Source organism: Pygocentrus nattereri, chromosome 7 (assembly GCF_015220715.1).
Source record: "Pygocentrus nattereri isolate fPygNat1 chromosome 7, fPygNat1.pri, whole genome shotgun sequence".
Lineage (NCBI taxonomy): Eukaryota > Metazoa > Chordata > Actinopteri > Characiformes > Serrasalmidae > Pygocentrus > Pygocentrus nattereri.
Genome location: NC_051217.1, coordinates 5,569,733 through 5,589,651, shown reverse-complemented (window position 1 = coordinate 5,589,651; position 19,919 = coordinate 5,569,733). Strand labels below are relative to the sequence as shown.

At 39.0% G+C, this 19,919-nt stretch overlaps 1 protein-coding gene across 2 annotated transcripts; it reads right to left on the bottom strand.

The window, feature by feature from the left end:
- Positions 1–7,797: 7,797 nt before the first annotated feature.
- On the bottom strand, positions 7,798–19,919 carry panx2 (pannexin 2). Of its 2 annotated transcripts, none has more exons than XM_017690118.2 (6): positions 19,831–19,919; positions 16,445–16,991; positions 12,517–13,628; positions 11,231–11,363; positions 10,737–10,931; positions 7,798–10,461 (listed from the first exon to the last, which is right to left on the bottom strand). In XM_017690118.2, exons 2-6 carry the CDS (start codon positions 16,671–16,673, stop codon positions 10,163–10,165), a joined length of 1,968 nt encoding a protein of 655 aa, XP_017545607.1. In that variant the 5' UTR covers positions 16,674–16,991; positions 19,831–19,919; the 3' UTR covers positions 7,798–10,162. The 2 variants fall into 2 exon arrangements, with proteins under 2 accessions (XP_017545607.1, XP_017545623.1); XM_017690134.2 differs by lacking the exon at positions 19,831–19,919 and adding an exon at positions 19,684–19,822.

Sequence of the window (19,919 nt, the reverse complement as noted above, 5' to 3'; positions counted from 1 at the left end):
TGTGTTTGGTTTGTTCTTGTGTTGTTCAGTGAATTAAAGTAATGGCTGCTGCAATCCTGAACCTGCCTCCAGCGTCCTCCTTGAGCCTGGGGTAGCACTACAGTATGTTTTACAGGAGGAAGTGTGCTTGCATGGGGTTGCAGCTGTTTGGATTAATCCGTCCAGTGTGATCGGCCATACAGCACCATTAAATTAAGGAGTTTTGCTTCTCTGCACCGACATTTAAACAGGGGACCAAAATCAAATATAAGCTAAAGCAAAACAGATGATGAGGCTAAACTAGGCTAATGGTGCCTTTCTATAGAGTTTATAGTTGTGCTGTAAAGATCACAACATCAGGGCTGTTTGACTTCAAAACACAAGCGTGAATAGCAGGCTGCACACATATCCCACCTTTCAGTGATAATCTGTATCAACAAACAGGGGTGCTGTCAGAGATTTTGGGCTTTATTGAAAGATATCACATTGGGCTCCACCAACTCACCGCCACAGTCCATGCCAAGATATTCCACTGTGCAGACATGCATGCAATTTTCTGCAAACAATAGAATTCAGTATTTGATGCAAGACTGATATATAGTATATAATATACTGTATATATTATAATTGGTAAATGTGCTGAAGGCCATCTTTTAGTTTAAATGTATTTCAATGGTAAAATTATTTAATGAAACATTCTCTTAATATTAATGAACTTAAATAATAATAAAAATATATTCCCACAGACTGCCTGCATTTATGCCAACTGACACAAGTTGCTCACCTCCTTCTTCAGTTGGGAGTAGGGCTGATTCATTGGCAGCGCTATGGGGATGGGGAGACAAGGCCGCTGAGCCCGAAGCTGTATCTCTTGGGCAGGGTACCAGGCAGGGTCAGGGCAAATAATTAAAGTAATGTGTTCAAAAATGTTCTGCATGTTAGTTTTTGGTAAATGTGTTCTGGCATTTACTTCTCTGAGTTTATTATATAATGACTCTTAATGTGAAGACAGACTAACCAGTTTGTTCTGTGTTAATGCCTATACAACATTACTGCAAAATGTGAGCGAGTCTTCAGTGAATGGGGTTGAATGGAGCTGAATGGCTAAAAACCAAAAGTTAAAATACTTTCTCATCACTGTATGTTTCCTTTTTTCTACAGCAAACAGGTTTTGGGCAGTAGGAGGCTAGTGATACTGCTACTGAGTGCTGATTGGTTGGCGAGCGGAGCAGCTCAATGGCTGTTTGTGCTTACTGACAGTGGTGGACAGTAACTAAGTAAATGTAATTAGTTGCTGTACTTAAGTAGTTTTTTCGTGTATCTGTACTTTACTTAAGTATTTCCATTTTGAGTGACTTTTTCCTTTCACTCCACTACATTTCAAAGTCAAATATCTTACTTTTTACTCCACTACATTTTGAGAAATCTGTCGTTCCTTTTGTTTTTTGTGTGTATAAAAAGTGCAAAGCAAGAACACCAATCAGGCCACAGCGGTCACTTTATTCTGAGCTTGTTTTGACCTGTTGGTCATACTAACCCTAAGTGCAAGCACACGGTTCAACGTCAGCGCAGCAGCGTAAAAATTTGGGAGCACATGCGTCACCTAAATGATGAACTAACCTAACTTTGTGTAAATAGACCACAATATAGAAATATGTCCACATATGCAGTCGTGACTGGCGTGTTTCTTTTTTTCTGAATTCATACAAACACCTTAATTTTATAGTAAATTAGTTTTGGTTAGATTATGTTTATGCACAGAGGTCTACAGATCAATATAGTAAAGGAAAACTTTTGTGATCCTGAGTTTAAAGCCAGTTTTTCTTTCAGCTTGTAACTAAGTTACAAAGTAATCTTAAACTGAAACTTTGCTTGTGTGTAAAAAGTGATTTCAGAGCCACTCGGTTCTCCCTGACGGACCCTGTTTACCCTCAGTGTTTTGTCCTTATACGTCATTTTAATAGACATCAGCGTCACTAATTAATGACGTTCTATTAAAAGACTGGTTTACCAAGAGAGACGCTGTAGGAATTTCCCCTAACTTAGTTCATGAAGCGAGTCTTATTACAAAAATGATAACAGGATATTAGGGCCATAATTAATCTTTTAGTACTTTTACTTTTGATACTTAAGTACATTTAAAGGCAAATACTTTTGTACTTTTACTCAAGTTGAGGTCTAGAGTAAGGACTTCTACTTTTACTGGAGTAATATTTACCTTGGGTATCTCTACTTTAACTCAAGTACTTGATTTGTGTACTTCGTCCACCTCTGCTTTCTGACATCATGAACATACATGAAGTGCCTTTTAAACTTGATGAACTCAAAGCACCTAAAAATATGTAAGCAGTATTAAACAGTTTTATGCTGTTCTGTGAAATGAATTATGATTTTACCCAAATGCTCCATATTAACCCATTCATTTTGGACTTGCTCAAGAGCGCCCTCTAGCATTTGTAAACCCAGAAGACATTACAGAGTGTAATTCTCCTCTCTTCAAGTTATTCGGCACCATTTGTACCTGGTTTGGAGTGAACTATTTCAGCCCAGTGAGTGGAGTGTTGTTTGACTATTTCAAACCCTCAAAAGTTAAGAGACATACTGAGACCATTACTCTTGTGGGAAAAACAGCAGCATACACCTGTCCAGGGTGTATCCTGCCTTCCGCCCGATGACTGCTGGGATAGGCTCCAGCACCCCCCCGCGACCCTGAGGGAGAAGCGGCTTAGAAAATGGATGGATGGATGGATGGATGGATATGCAAAAATGTGTAAATATGCATATGTTATGTAAATGCATATACATATGTGTAAATATGCATATGCATAGCATGACAGAAAATTACATTCTTAAATTACTTGACACTGTGGGTCTTAATAAGCCACTAACTCATTTCTACTGCATCTGTCAACTCACAGCACAAGTTGAGTAAAAGCAATTTGCTACAGTTAGTCAGCTAGTCGAGCAGACAGAGTTCAAATATGTATTATTAATCCCTCTTAAAAGGGTGTTTGCCTTGTTCCTGAGCTTACCAATTATTAACTTATACTTTTCTGAAATAAAACACAGACTGGGGACGCAAGTGGGCTTAAGTGGAAGAAGGGAGTCATTTTAGCTCAGTCCAAGCATTTTATTTAAATTTCTTATCCTATTGTTTTACTATTTCTGGATACGTCTCCGTATCCAGCTCCTCTGATCACAGAAAATGCTAGGTAGACTTCCTTGAACACACTACTGATCAGAATTGAGCAGTGTCCGTGATGTTTAACTGAAATAAAACTCTTAAACCATCACAAATATATTATGTCTCAGTTTTCAGACAGAGAGAAAAATTGGTCCAAGGTGCTGAAATAACAACAGAATTCTTGTTTCAACACCACAGTTCTTTTTTCTTTTCTCACTGCTGTCCTCACTGCCTTCCTTCTCTCAAATGGTTGTGTTCAGCCAGCCAAATGACCAATCATACAATCTAACTACGGAAATTGGTAACTGGTAACTAACTCCCCAGACACAAACATTTTGCTAGCTAGTTAAGCTGTCTAGATTCTAGCTAGGATCGCTTGCTCTAGATTTATTGCTAGATAGTTTGCTAGGTTGATGGTTCATATGTACTTGATTTAGATTGATACAGAATATAGAAGATCATAGTAGTGCTAATAATATGCAGTCTAATAGTAGGTTATAGACTTGAGCATTATGCTGTAGATCAGCAGTTGAAGCAGCAGTGAAATCCTCAGACTATCATAGTCATTCATATTTTTCCTCTTGCTGATGTTGGATATGAACAGTAATGCTGTGTCTGTGTGATTAGTCACACTATCACTGCCACATGATGCAAAAGTCAAATTACATGTTTGATTCAGGTCAAAAGATGTACACAAGGAAATAGTTTGAAATCTTTTATCTGATGCCAGATTATAAAACAATGAAACTGAACAGAAATCAACTAAAAACTAAATTTTGTCAGGCTTTGGTAAGCAGCGTCTGTGTGCTGGGGTAGCCTTCTTCCTGCCATGCCTCATCAAGTCTAAGTCAGACCATGACAATTCCAGGGGGGAGAGATCCGCAGTTAAAAGGCCCACTGTGACTGACATACATTGAGCTTTACACAGCACTAATTAAAGCTTTGCTTTTAATTTTCCAACAGATAGCCTCAGCTGGACCACCTGCAGAAAGGTCAGTGGGCAGGACAGAACAAAACTGCAGAAAAACACCAGAGATTTCAGCTTCACTTATACTCAGCTTACCACTTGACTTAACTTTAATATTGTCCCTTTTTACACAATTTTATCAAAACTATTTTAAACACGAACAAAGACAATTTCTTTGTCAAATTATATGGCATAAACATACATGTACTTGTTTCCAACATGATGCCTATTCCACATGTGAGTTCTCTAACATTTATCTTTGGAGGATCTGCACTCTGTGACTGGGAATACTTCAATCAAACAGCCTATGTCGATGAAAAGGTGTAATACAAGAAAATATCACAGAATCATTGAATGTTTTATGTCAAGAATATTACATAAATTCACATGAAAATCATCATTTATTGCATTACAATCTCTAGTGGCTGTGAAGACTTCTGAATTGTAGGTCACCAACAGAAATCTGAAATTTAAAACAAGGTATAAAAAGTATCCAAAATGCAGATTTGCACAGCAGGGATGTAGCCAGAATGATCTCAGGCCTACCCAATCAAATGGGGAAAGAATTATTACTAAGCTAAATTTTTAAGATAATGAAATTTGATTTATTTGTATAAGTGCTGTTGTTGTATTATGGCCAATGAAATCTTTTCATCAGCCTTCCAATCACTGCTCAGCAATCATTGCTATATATGTTGTTTTCTACTCATCCAAGTCCAAAAACAAATGTCAATGGGCCTCATTCACCAACTGATCTTCAGAAGAAATTTCTTCTTAAAACCCACATACACAGTTTTTATTCTAATGTCTCTGTTTCCACTTTTCTCTGTTTTCTCATTTGGGAATTTGTTCTTAGGTAAGAACAGAATCTAGACACAGTCAAGCACAAAGCTGTGAAAAAGTCTGCGGTTTAAGACAATATCATGAATCTGACTTAGACTTTTCCTTAGAACCTTTCTCAAGAACCAACTTAAGAAAAAAAGAAACATAGGAAGATCTTGGTGAATGAGACCCATTGTCATCAGATTTCTGTACATTTAATATGTATATACAATGCTGTTTTACTGTAAAGGTCACAGCCTCTTAAGCTTTGATTCCTTGATCACAACCATTTTAATTAAAGCCTGTGTACCAATCTGGTTGCCCATCTCTCAGTGCTTATTAACCAGTCATTGCTTCTTGACCAGGTTCCCACTGCCAATAAGCTAGCCACACTTACTCTGACTCTCAAAAATTACTAATCCAACTAATCAACATGATCCAAATAATTTCAGTATCTTCCACGCAGTTTCAAACCTTCGATTACTGTCTAAAATTCTTGAAAGAGTTGTTGCTAATCAACTGCAAGCTTATTTGGAAAGCAATTGTCTTTTTGAACGTTTACAGTCTAGTTCACTGATCACTACAGTGCTGACATTGATTTGACTAAGGTCTTCTTCAGTTTCTCTTGTCACCAGTGGGTTCCTCAGGGTTCAGTCCTTGGACCTCTCCTCTTCATTATGTTACACACTCCCCATGAACAGATCATATGTGATTTTAAGCTGGATTTTCACTGTTACATGGGTTTATTACAGGGCCAAATCCATCAAAAATCTTCCTACTCAAGCGGTTAAAATCTTATTTATCTGAGATTAAACTCTTTCACGATAAGCAAAACCCTTTGAGCATGCAAATTGTTCTTTTGAGTGTTCATGGGTTATTGTCTTTACTAAAGAGCCCTTTCAGCGACAGCTGTAAGAATATCTAAGATAAATTCACAAACGCAGTTAAGGTATAATTCATTTTAATTTTCTTTTTTTATATATATATATTTTTTCATGACTACATACATTCAAAACATTTTCCAGTGATAACATGTCCCAACAAAGTGTGACCAGTGATCCTAGGACATGTCCAACAACACTAACCTATAACTGATTACAGTAGAAGTACCACTGACCTGCCTGAAAACAATGTTTAGATCCCTTTGTGCTACAGTTCATAATCTAAATGCAGTTGAATGTGCCTCTTAATTTAAATATAGTGAAGGGCTGACATGTGCAAGACAAACCACATGATATTTATCAATCATATTACTGTTTCAATAATGTAACTATGTTCAATATGGCATGCAGCATATAACTATTATGGTAACTTGATTTTTTTCATGTTATTTTCCTTTAAATGTTATCTTCTACCCTACTTGTAGTGGACCTACAGGAGAATTGGGTTTTCTAATTGGGTTTTCTTTATATGAGTATATATAAATGTTACATTTAAGCCACAATTTACCCCTTAAAAGAAAGGTGATGATATATTAATACATAGAGTGTCTCAATCAGCAGTATGCTTATTTATCCCAGCTTTCTTTTACTGCTGAATGCTAGTGGTAACAAAGTTAAGGTGTTAATGATGCCAAAAATTAGAAACACTATTTAAAAAAACAAAAAAACTGGTAATGCATTTTCCTACTTTTCCATAGTTTGGTCTAACCATCCACTGCTGAATCCACATTTAAATACAGCTTTTAAATAGCAAGTCCCTCGCCTTATTTCCAGCTGCAGTTGTGCTGTGAATTTGTTTATAATAGGGCTGTCAAATGATAAAAATAATTAATCACAATTAATTGTATTAAATCATGTTTAAATGTTGTAAATTGTGATTAATTCACAGTTGGTCAAATTTAACTTTGAAGAAAGTTTTTTTTCCATTTAAATGCAGGGCATTTGGTTTAAGTTACATGAGTAGACAAATAAGCTCCCATAGAAGGTATTCATCCTTAATAATGAAATATTATCCTGAACATGAAAATAATGCAAATGCAGGTTGACCCCCCCCCTTTTTTTTCATCTTAGCCCCTCTGAAAATGTAATTTTCCCAAGTCTATTCTTTCCCAAATAAATTTAAGTCCTCAGAGTTTGTTAGTCTTTCCCTTCACTGTTACTGCAGGCTGCCGCAAACAACCAGCAACTATCCTGCAAGTTCTTCCCTTCATTCTGCGATTTTGAGGTTTGAATGGAAGATTCTGGTATGAAACTTTACTTAACCCACCAATGCTGATACTGAATAACTGGCAATATTGTGGTCTTTGCTTATGTATGTAAACCTGATAGCACGCATTAAAAACTTTATTAGTCATTTATTAGTTAGTGTGTGTAGGCTACACATCTGTCTAACCAAAAAGGGGTGAGTTGAGACAAGGCCTTTTCCAATGTGAGGTCTGCTGCATGTCCAATTATTAAAAAAAAGGAAAGACCACAGTGATTTGAGCGAATACAAACTTCTGATAATCCATAAACATGCTGAAACTGACATCTACTAACAAATATAATAATAAATGATGACAAGATTATTAATGATAGAACAAAACAAAGAGGCAAAATTATTTTCTGAATATATTGTAGCATTCACTGCGATTAAAAGAGACAACTTTCACTGAAGTCATGGTGCTTTATTTTCCAGCTGTTGCTGGCCACAGCTACACCGTACATACCATTTTCCAGAGTTCTCTTTCTCTAACAGCTCATTCACTACGCAGCTCACATCTCCTGACACTTTCACACACCACGGTGGCTCCTCACCCTCTACAATAAGAGTCCTAAGCAGAATAAAACCAGTGAATAAATACTGAAGAACACCAATCTAAAGCTAACATGTAAAACATTTCTTGCACACGCTACTATATATATATATATATATATATATATATATGTATTTTTTTAATTCTCTTTGAAATCCTTTCCTATAACACCTGCAAAATCCTCAATTTACCCCTACAAAACACACCGCTGATGTAATATCAGTAACATTAGCACCAAAAGGCACCTTCAAGTAGATGACTCTGGACAATGCTCATGAGAAGACTATGGATAAATCATTGAACAGTGATAGTAAAGTGGACAGCTCCAAGTCCCATGAAAAAAGATATAACATACACATGTGAGAAGTATGAGGACAAGAGATTTACAATCATAGAGGAGTTGGAACATGCAGCCACTCTTGCTCTCAATGGACAAAAGTAATGTCCAATGATAAAAACTATTTTTATATTATTTCGATGTTCACCCTGTGTTCACGTGATTTTCTGAAGATACCAAAGATAGTAAATATAATCTGCTGGCATTTATTTTGACCACATAGCTATAACTCAATGCGCTGCTTTTAAATGAAAAAAAAATTTATCTTTAGGGTCAAACTTGAGCAAAAGAGACAAATGAGATTAGTCGTGATTATTTTAATCTTTGTACAGCCATACTCGATACATATCCAACTTCTCTCTGATCTCTAACTACAAAGACAGTGTTAAATGAACCTCAGTGAACATGCTGGTTAAAAGGAATTGGGCAGCTGTATTTTCATGTTTCTATACTTGGAATAACACTACAGGTATGCTTTATTATGCCATGCCTTATGATCACTAGTGATTACTTTGTATTTCTTCACAGTCAATGAATTGTCTTTGGGGTTATGTGTGTCAGGACAAGCTGTATCAATGAATTTCAAATGCTGTTAGCAGACTGTGTAAAGATGGTGTAACATATATCCATGAGTTCATTGTGATAGGTTTTCGCACAGCCTTTTATGTGATAAGTTTGCTGGCGCTTGTATTGGAGAGGTGGCAGTGTTCCTGTGTGGCTCCAGGTTTTCCTGTTAACAAGCAGGAATCCCATTAAGTGCATTAGATCACATGCAGTTTCAGTAAGTACTGATGCCCTCATATATGTTTCATTAGATATAAATATAGTACCCATATCTTGTCACTGAATTCATCATGGTTAGGTCATACTGAAGATACTTATATCCTGATGTGGATGCTGGAAGGATGACACCTAGTGAGTAAATGCACAAATAGGATGTGGATAAAATGCCCAAGAAGTTCACAACATTGATGGAAAAACCATATTATCCTTGGGTTATTGTAACGTGTTGGAATCCAAATAGACGAGAAGGCAGAATGCAAGTGCGACCTAGCAGTTTTATTGTTGGCCAGTGAGAAGGCAGCAAAGTAAAAAACCAGAAAGAGAAGCCAAGCGAAATAAGGAAAGTACTAAAGAAATGAAAAGAACCACCAAAAGAACAGAGCAGAGAACAAAATACGTATAACAACTCAAACTAAGGACCAGCAAAACACACTAACAAACAACACCAAGCAAGGAACAGACCAAGCCAAAGGGAATAAATAGACGAAGAACACATGAGAAACACCTGGTGTTAATGAGAGGGTGTGGCTACAAACAACATACAGGTCGGACAGATGACTGGGGCGGAGACAGGCCAAAATAATAAATGCACATGAAACAAAAAACACGAGGGACGATAACCAAAGGTAGACAGATGAGAGGACGTTACAGTTGCAGAATTATATGACGTTTATGGTGAGCTGATGTGTTTCTGTGTTCTCTATACAGCATATTATTGCAACAACAATATTTGCATAATTAGGGAAAAATATATTGCGTCAGATACCTGTTGAAGTCCACAAACAAGTTGCCAATAAAAGGAAGGACACACATAAAAAGGTGAACTTGTGAGAGGTTGTGTTTGATGTTTGACATGTATTGTGAGGTTTATAAAACATGACAGTTGTCATTAGAAGTTATATTTTATACCCTTCCCCCCACAAAACTTTTGGAATGTCACAGGAAAGCATTCCATTCAAGTGAGCACCAAGTTTTGCACTTAGTCATGAAAATGACCTCTTGTTCTTCACTGATATGTTTTACTAGTATTATCCTGTAGTTGCAGAGGACCATTTTCTGAGATAACTGTATGTGCACACCACACATGTCTCATGTACTTGTCCATTGCACTCCACAAACTCCCTGGTGGACAGTGCAAATCTCTGGCCTCACTGGTTCCACCTAAAGCACAGTAGGTGCAAGGACGGTGTGTGCTGCATCATGAGGGGTTGTGCTCTCAGATGAGGTGGTCAGTGCAGTGCTGGCACACAGTTTAACCTACTAAGGATTTGGTGCTGAGGTCAAGAGATGAGAGAGGTGAAATATGTGCAAACTCTGAAGCGTGTTACCATATGTACTTCTATATGTGTGTCTTCAGCACTCTCCAGCAGCAATAAGCTCAGCAGGTCTCTCCACCAATTTGTCCCTGTGGCCTTGCTGCTCTTCCTCTTCCTCGTACAGGGTGTGGTGGATGCTGAGAAGTGGGTGTGAGGGATTGCAGCTGAAAGACACAGGCTGGCTCTCAGGCTCTGGGTTCTGTTTGAGAGGCTCCTTGGTCTGGGGGGAGTCGGGCGGAGGCAAACTAGCTGTCCCTCCATTCATATAAGAAGTGGTGGGGAGGGTCACTGTGGAGAAGGTAGTGGTGGTGGACTGAGGAGGAGCATCATTCTTTTCTAAAGGGTTGAAGTGGGTAACAGTCATTTTGATTAGTGTTTATATAAACAAAAACAAGTAGACAACATGTTTTTTTGCAGATCAGGTCTAGTCATAAACTATTACGTGTAAACCTGTAACCACATTTTCCATGGAGAATCACTGCTGACAGAATTAATAAGATAAGTGTTCTAATCTGTATTATCACTGTTTTAGGTGAATGCAATATTCATCAGAAAGACTCCCTCGATTATTTACCCTTACAATATACCCTCATAAGAAAGCGCATGATTACCAGTGAGAGCAGAGGAGACGTGGACTACAGAGTGCGTGCCCTCAATGTACACAGTGTCCAGAGAGTTTTCTGCAGCTGGTGGCTCTGGATTGGTCATCTCTGATTTAGGCTTCTGAATGTTCGCCATATATGGATGGACATCCAGGGAGAAATTACGAGTGTGCTTCTTCTCCATCCCATTATTTGTTTCTGAAGCTGTCAAAAATGACAAAAAAGTGAGTTTAATTACATAAAGGAGATAAACCTGTTAAAGCTGATCAGAAATTGCTGAAAAAGTGACGAGTTTACTTATAAAACATAGTAAACAGTCAGGACATTACAACCTTGTTGTAACAATACTAAAAACTGGCCTGTCAGTTGTACTTAGCACTGACTCCTGATAGGAGTTCTAAAGAGCAAATTGATTTCTTTCCTGAGGTTCTGTTCTAATGAAAAAATCAATATGATCATCATTGCGTTACATGTCTGGTGATGTCAAACTATTTGTCATTTACCTCTGGGTGGGTATTGTGTGCTCTTGCTGTCCAGTAGAGGAGCAATGAAGTTATCTGCAACAGTCTTCCGCCGCAAAGGTTTAGGCTTATCTGCTTTGATGCTGTTTTCCAGCCGAGTCAGTGTTAAGGGTTCCTGTACAGTCATTAAGACAAAATGGATTTCAATGAATAGATCTGAAAGATGATATTTAAATGATGTTTATCAGACAGTTCACTTTTGAGGAATATTATACAACGATTTTTATACAACATTTAATGCTGTGGCTTTTTGATGCTTGAAATTATTTTCTTAGAGATGTATGATTTTTTTTCCAAATTAACAACTCATCACAGCATGTGCTCAGGCTATGTTAAAACTTCTTCATGACATTTGGAAAAGCACCTTGGGTGTTCCTGAAGTTGGAAAGAATGCGAAGACTGCACAAAACTGTCATAAGTACTATTCTGAAGAATATATGATAATCTAAAATATATGATCACTTTTGGTCACTTTATAGTTCCCCATGTATTCTTTCTCATTTTGCATGCATTAAGATGCCAGGATACTGGTTATAATATTTAATTTAACTGGTTACTGGTTATGATGTCATAATGTAACTCATAAATAAGCAAGAACACTGCCAGTACAGTCTGAAGTATACCTGCTGGCTGTAGAACAGCTGGAAAATAATAATACTTCATTTTTTTGAAAGCCTGTTGAAAGTATCCTTAAAAATACCTCTGCATAAGGAATATGTTTAAAGTTTAAAGTAGCACTAGGATGACTGGATGCTGGGTTTACTATGTAGGTATTATTGTTAATGTGGAGACTACTAACTTAGCATATTATACGAAGATGCATATTCATGTTGTAAAAAACTTAATCCAGTGCATAAGTAGCTAAACCATTGCACAAAATACAATATTTCATAGGAATTAAGCATAAAAGTGCAGGTAAAGTTTTTTTTCATGCATTATATATGTTTTTTGCATATTTATTTATAATAGTCCCTATCAAAAATACAAACTGGTATTAAAAAGTGTTTCTTTTGTTCCTATATTGACATAAAGTCTTTCAATTAATAAAGTTATAGCATTGTATGTTAAAATGTGTTAGTGAAGGGCTTGTCATTGTGTTTCTCATTGATCATCCAATCTGTTTCTCATTGATCATGAAATGTTTCCATGCTGGTCGCCATCTTGTTTCAAAACAAAGTGATATCCTAAACCATTTTTTATCAGTGAAAAGTATTTTAACTAAAGACTTTGATGATTGAGATGTTAATTCTACTTGTGATAACTCTTACTTTAAAGGGTTGTGGCAGAGGGTTAGATGTGGGGATCCACTTCATCTTCTTCCGGGGCCTTTTGACAACGGTCTCTCCTCCCATCTCTCCCACCCCCAGTATAGAGGGATCCATACTTGGGTCAAGTGTCTGGATCCCAGAGTCTCGAACAGTTGGTGTGGCATCATGGTTGGACTGTGCTAATGCGGCTAACAACTGTCGCACCACGTTGTCATACATCAAGTCACTCTCATTTGTGATAAAGTCCAGCCTGTTGAGAGACTTGATGTGATCTCTGTTCTCATTACAGAACATGGCCAGGATGTTAATGTCACAAAACTGTGACTTCTGCCAACGCCGCCGTGTCTTAATGCCAACTTTGTGCAGCTTGTCGAAGACGAAGTTGGACTTTCGCACCACAAACAGATGTAATAGGTTCAGTAAGATGATGAGGTTCATGGTACAGAGCAGCGCAATGTCCACCGCAGCCATGATGCGCTGGAGCTGCACAGCTGGCAGCTTGCAGTTCACATTTAGCCGCAGCTCAGGGATGCTGCTGATGTCCGGTGGCTCGCCCAGTGCACAGGTGAACTCGTTCTGCCGCTGCCAGGCATAGTATGTGCTCAGGTAGGTAATGGGAATAGAACTGAGGCAGATGATGGCTAAATGCCTTGCCAAATAGAGCTTGGCTAAAAAGTTACTTTGCCCTCGTCGCTCTAAATATTTCTCAAAGAGGTTCTGCTCAGGGCTCTTCTCCTTCTCAGCATTCTCAATGATCTCACGCCGCTCCCGCTCACTGATTCCAGGACCTTTGGACTGGATCTGCTTCTCGATCTTGGGTGCTCTGCCCTCGGCTGCACGGTGGTAGCAGTTGTCTATCTCTTGGAGGAGGAAGTTGAGTTCAGAGGTAAGGCGTGTGGAGGCGAGGAACTCCCAGCCCAATGCTGGGATGTACATGATACCTGCAAATGCCAGCAGGGCATATGGCAGAAACTTGTGCTCAAACAATGACGGCCGGAGTCCAGGTTCAACACCATGTATGGCATCCCGTAGCTCTGTCCAGCAGTAGCCTCTGGCGTAGAGGGCCTGGTCACGTGTGAAGTTGTGCGGGGTATAGCAGTATATTGATTCCTCTAGAAAAGAATGACAAGCAAAAGCATAGAGAAAGGCTTCTTTTATGTGTTTGTCTTTTTATAATATGATAGGAATCATAACGACCACTAAACCATAGATACTTTTACACAAAAACTTGAGGCAAAAACTGTCTATTAGTGTGAGCTGTAGAAGTGTCTTCTTGGGAATAGTCTGTCATCAATTTCCCATTAATTAGATTGTGCTGCAGAACATCAGACAGCAGAGGAGACAGTACAGCCCTGAGGAATGCCAGCAATTCTGATATAATGGACATGAATGGTACATTAGTAACACAACACTATGCCAAGTCCAGTGTAAACACCTCTCTCCAGTGTTGTATGTACCCAATATTTTGGACTCCCTTAAAGAAAGAAAATATCCCCCAAAGATTCCACTGTGCACAACCTATGCTTATTCCAAAGCAAACTGCAAAACAAGTAAAAAACAAATTGATCTTTATTCTAACTTCTCTTCATTACATTTTACATTTTAAAATCACTATCATACGTCCAAATACGCTCTCGCATCAGTCTAACTTTTCCTAACCTCCCAGTCTATTTAGACCTTTCATGTATATCATGTTTATGTTCTCAGGCTAAAAAAATCCCATCTGGAATCCCACTGCCCTCTTCCCCTGCCTCCTGCCTGCCCAGCTCTGTGGTAGGTCTCAGTATGGTTTATGCTGCTATGCAGTCAAACTGACTCAGCGTTCGGCTTGAACCCCCTCTCTCTTTCTTTCACTGTTACCCCTCTTTCTCACCCTCCTTTCTCTTTAATCTATCCACTGATCTCGACTGCAAAACTCAGCACTGCGTACTTAACCCCTTCTTCACTGGTGAGCCCATGTCCCACTCAGGTGAAGAACACTAAAGCCATTAGTGGAAGAGAATGTAAAACAATGCCTCATCTAAACCATTAATCAGCAGTGTCACTTTATCAAAACAGTGTTGTTCATGCAGAATTTCATAACAGTGTGTAATGATGTATGCATACACACACATACATCTTTAAAACATTGTCTTTGTAAGTACCTGATAAAAGCTCAAATAAAATGATTCAACCCTTTGAGCTCTGCGAGCTCCAAGACTGCACAGAAGGAAAAAAAAACAATTCAAATGAACTGCAACATTTTCAATTGGTTCAATACGGAAATTGTAGCTTCATTACAGAACACAGACACCCGAATAGGCCACACATGAAATGTCAGCATCTGAACAAGATACAGGCTTTGTGAGAGAAGAGAGCTAGAAAGTCAGTTACTGAGAGTTGAATAATGGTGCCCTGGCTAACAAAATCAATAACTGTGTATAAAACTGGCCTGTAAGGGAGTAGAGCAAGAAATAAGCCATCACACATGAAAATAGGTGTGTAGTACACCTAACACTGATCGTTTCTTAAAAATAGGCTATCATTACAGTGAAGTGTGGTGGTGGTAGTATCAAACTGTGGGAATGCTTTTCAAGCACAGATCTTATTCAAACTGAATGAAAATGGACAGCAAAGAATTCTAGGAATATTCTGAAGCAAACTTGTTTCATCCTACCAAGGCCAAAGCAACCCTGGTGTGGCTCAGAAACAAAGGGAATGCCCTACAATGGAATACCTTTGTGAAGAGTTGGAGTACTGTTTATAATGAGATAACAATAAAAAAATACTGACTGGAAAAATATGTGTATCATCTGCAATTCAGAAAATGCTGATGCATCTCAAAGGGGTTGGAAGATTTTCCCAAGTAAATACACTATATTTCCAAAAGTACTCACTCACCCCTCCAAATAATTGAATTCAGGTGTTCCAATCACTTTCATGGCCACAGGTGCATAAATCCAAGCACCTAGGACTGCTTCAACAAACATTTATGAAAGAATGGGTCGCTCTCAGGAGCTCAGTGAATTCCAGTGTGGTACTGTGATCGGACGCCACCTGTGCAGCAAGTCCAGTCGTGAAATTTCCTCACTACTAAATATTTCACAGTCAACTGTTAGTGGTATTATAACAAAGTGGAAGCGATTGGGAACAACAGCAACTCAGCCACAAAGTGGTCGGCCACGTAAAATGACAGAGCAGGGTCAGCGGATGCTGAGGCGCATAGTGTGCAGAGATTACCAACTTTCTGCAGAGTCAATCACTACAGACCTCCAAAGTTTATGTGGCCTTCAGGTTAGCTGAACTAGAGAACTTCATGGAATGGGTTTCCATGGCCAAGCAGCTGCATCCAAGCCTTACATCACCAAGCGCAACGTATGTGTCGAATGTAGTGATGAAAGGAACTCTTAATGCTTCAGCACACCAAAAGATTTTAGACAATTTCATGCTGTATGGGAACAGTTGGGGGATGGTCACTTCCTGTTCCAACATGACTGCACACCAGTGCACAAAGCACGGTCCATAAAGACATGGAGGAGCGAGTTTGGTACGGAAGAACTTGACAGGCCTGCACAGAGTCCTGACCTCAACCGCATAGAACACTTTTGGGATGAATTAGACCGGAGACTGTGAGCCAGGCTTACTTGTCCAACATCAGTGACTGACCTCTCAAATGCGCTTCTGGAAGAATGGTCAACAATTCCCATAAACAAACTCTTAAACCTTGTGGAAAGCCTTCCCAAAAGAGTTGAAGCTGTTATAGCTGCAAAGGGTGGGCTGACATCATATTAAACTCTTTGAATTAAGAATGGGATCTCACTCAAATACATATGCGTGTGAAGGCAGACAAGCGATTACTTTTGGCAATATAGTGTAACTCAATTTGACACTTTGTACTTTGATATGTGCTACATTTAAGTGAGACACACACACTTTTCAAAGCACCAACCTGCAAAGTTCCGTGTGAAGACCAGAGTGACTAACAGGATGGGGATGATGACCGTTCCTATGGTGACAACTCTGTCAAAGGGCAGCTCCAGTTTGAGCTGTACCATGAGACCAGCGAGAGCGCCACCTTTCTCATCCTGAGAGGAGCCAGGCAGAATCAGCTCCTTCAGCTTCTCCCCAGCGAGCAGAGCCGTGGCCATGTCCAAGTTCTGCTCAAAGAGGTTCTGCATCTGGCACCCAGGGCCCACCCAGAACTAATCCCACAATGCTCCTGACTCAGTGGTTTGGATCTCCACCCTCAAACCAGTCAGCCAATGTATTTGCATAGAGGACGCTGTGTGTTGAGGGATGAAAATGGACACAGTCACAGTGGGACCATTTTGAGTGGCCTGAAATGGCTTGTCCAGATGTTTGTCTTAATTTGTGTAGTGCCAGGCTTGATCCAAACAGTCTGAAGTTGAGTGAAAGGGAGATCCAGTGTCAATGTACGCTTGCGTTCTTCTAATGAGGACTAATGGAGTCATCTATGGTCTCTTCCCACACTAAGCCTGTGGACAAAGGACATACAATATTAATGGTAACATATCATAATATACACAATATATAATATAATATACACAAATGTACCCTTTATCTTATGGACTGTAACAACAGATTTATAGGCTGCACCTGCATGTGCTAGTAAGACAATATTTTTGATCATTGTAATTATGATGAGCATGAAAAAATACACTGACAGCAGGAAATTATATTTTTCTAAAATACTAGCTTGGTCATCATAACCTGCATTATTTAGTATTATGATATGATTTTTTTAATATGCTGTCCTTGTGACACCCCCATACACTGAGACACTCTTTAACAGTGTACTCCTTTAACTCTTTTGTGGGCAGTCCACAGACAGCATACTATTTAGTGGCCAAGTGCAAAATGCCCTCCCTATTTCATATACTTCAGCATGTTCTTATCACAGCTCAACAATCATTAAAAAGCTTTTATGTTGCAAAAAGAAATATTTCTTAGGGAAAATTTTGATTGATCCAAAAACTGTCCTTGCCCACAGCCAAAAATATAAGGACAAGATATTTTTACCCTTTTGTGCTAAAATCAATTTACCTTGCTTTGAGTTTATGGTATCAATAAAGATCGTTCTTCCAAATTGCAAGACAAATGAGGCATAAGCATAAATGCCAAGAAAATGTATCTGAAAAGCTTAGTTTGCACCTCCTGTAAATATACAGTCATCAAAAAAGCACCCTACCTTATTATTGTCATTTCAGGCCTTTGGCATTCTTATGCAGCTACCACTGCTCACCTATAGCTGCACTATAGCTGCACTATACAGCATATGTTAATCATTCTTGCAGTATTGACCTCTGCAATGTTAATACTGCAGAAGGTTGTAATACACAAACAAGCCTCTAATGAATAACAAAATTGTGTACTGTGAACTGTGAGCATTCTTAAAGAGTCTGCGAGGGGTTTGATGAATCATAACATTGATGAAGTCTAATAATCATAAGTAATTTTGGTCAGAATAATGCAGCCAGTCTCTAGTGTCACATCATGGATTGTATACTGTATTTCACTTATAAAGCGAGACATTCTGTCCTTTCACACATACAATGTGAATAGTATGATATGTTCACTGTTATACAAACGTAATTAAGCATGAGGTGCGTCCTTTTTGGGTTTTAATTGACCCCTGAACATCCAAGGTTATTTATTTACCAACTCTTTAAATTTCCTTTCAATACCTTCTTTGAATGCAGTCTTAGCTACAAATATTGTCTCATTAAATATACAATCAAAATAATTCTTATTTAAATTCTTATATAAATATTACTCTTTATTTTCCTGAGGATACTTTGTACAAGATGTGATTACATTTGGTAAAACTTTACAAAAGTCTTATAGAAACATCATTAGAAAAATCTATTTGAGATAAAATGCTCCCTGTCCATTTATTGTCAATACTGTGGTTTTCTATCCATAGTAACATATTATGGAATACTTGGAAAAAGATGAACATGAAGGCAATGACCTTCACCCTAGTTAAGAGTTTAATGCTGGAAGTGTTTGTGTTTACGTAACCCTCTTAAAATGCTTTTGCCAATTGGATCTGAATTGAGAACAGGTACTCTGGGGGTCTATTTGTTCCATAGTGAGGAGTGTGTTTTGCTAGAGGTAGATATGTGTACACTCTCTGTTCAAGGTCAAATTTGATATATAATCATTATATAATCATATATAATCATTGCAAAACTTTTCTTTTGTTTGGTAGAAAATTATTTGTTTTCTTAAGGGTGGCTTTTTCTCCCATCAAACTGGGGTCTCTGGCCCCCAGCTCACAGCATCGTCTTTTGCAGTAATAGCCTCTTTAGTCTTGCTCTGCCTGCTGAGGTAAACTGCTTTGGGGGAAAGCATCAGCTGTCATGTTAATGTGGAATCAAATCTGATGGCATTTCTATTTTCAGCACATTGGAGTGGACCTCATACTGACCACGTGTTATGACCTATGGTCAATATGCCTCCACACAAAAATCCCTTTCCATGGCTGTAAACATTGAGAACTTCGGAGTGGCATTTTCCATCTAAAAAGAAATCATAATGTAACAGGAGACTGGTGATACACGCAAACTTTCTCTGTCAAATAATCACACAGCAAAACAGAGAATGAATGAATGAGTGAATGCATCACTGTGTGTTCACTTAACACTACAAGAGTTAATTCAGTGCAGTAGGTGTTTGGGGGTGGGGGGGGGGGGGGGGGGCGGGGGGGTTGGTGCTGTGTAGTTTCGTAATGACAAAGACAAATCACTTAAACTCTCTCTCTCTCTTTCTCTCTCTCTCTCTCTCTCTCTCCTGGGAAGCTGTGCTTGTTCATCTGCTAAGACCTGACCATTTACCTACTCTTTATAACAAAAACCCACGAGTCATTTAATGTGAAGCTCACATGAGTGTTAACAGGCCTACAACTTGAAAACTTGACCGCGATCTCCCAACCAGATACAAGCTGCCTACCTTTAAAAAGCCAACCGGCTAAAACATGTGCTGACAAAATAACAGAGGACTGAATGGCACGTTCACATCATAGTGTTAAAGCACGCAGCTGACTGTGCATGAAACAGAACGATGGAAGCGCGCGCCGCCTGATTAAGTAAGAGGAGCTGTCCACTCTGTGGTGCTGAAGTGGACAGACGACGCTCGGGGATTTGGCAGCTACGATACGGCACATACCTGTACCAGCGGTCTCCGTCCACCTGACAGCGGTCTCAGAAGGGCAGATGACGAAATGACGACGAAATTGCTGCTATCTAGGAAAAGCACAGAGCCCAGCATCGCTGATGAAGCCCGCAGAAAAGATATGAGATATGTTGTACTCACCGATTCGTGAGCATCCCCCGGCGACTCAGGGGTTAATCTGCAGTGCGGGCGAGCCGTTATAGCGTGTATCCGGGCACACCGGTTTGGAC

Coding starts and splice junctions, on each gene's coding strand:
- panx2 (XM_017690118.2), bottom strand. CDS start 16,673: ATGCAGAACCTCTTTGAGCAGAACTTGGACATGGCCACGGCTCTGCTC. Junction 11,364..12,516: donor CTCTGCCACAACCCTTTAAA/GTAAGAGTTATC, acceptor ATGACTGTACAG/GAACCCTTAACACTGACTCG. Junction 10,462..10,736: donor CGTCTCCTCTGCTCTCACTG/GTAATCATGCGC, acceptor TCAACCCTTTAG/AAAAGAATGATGCTCCTCCT.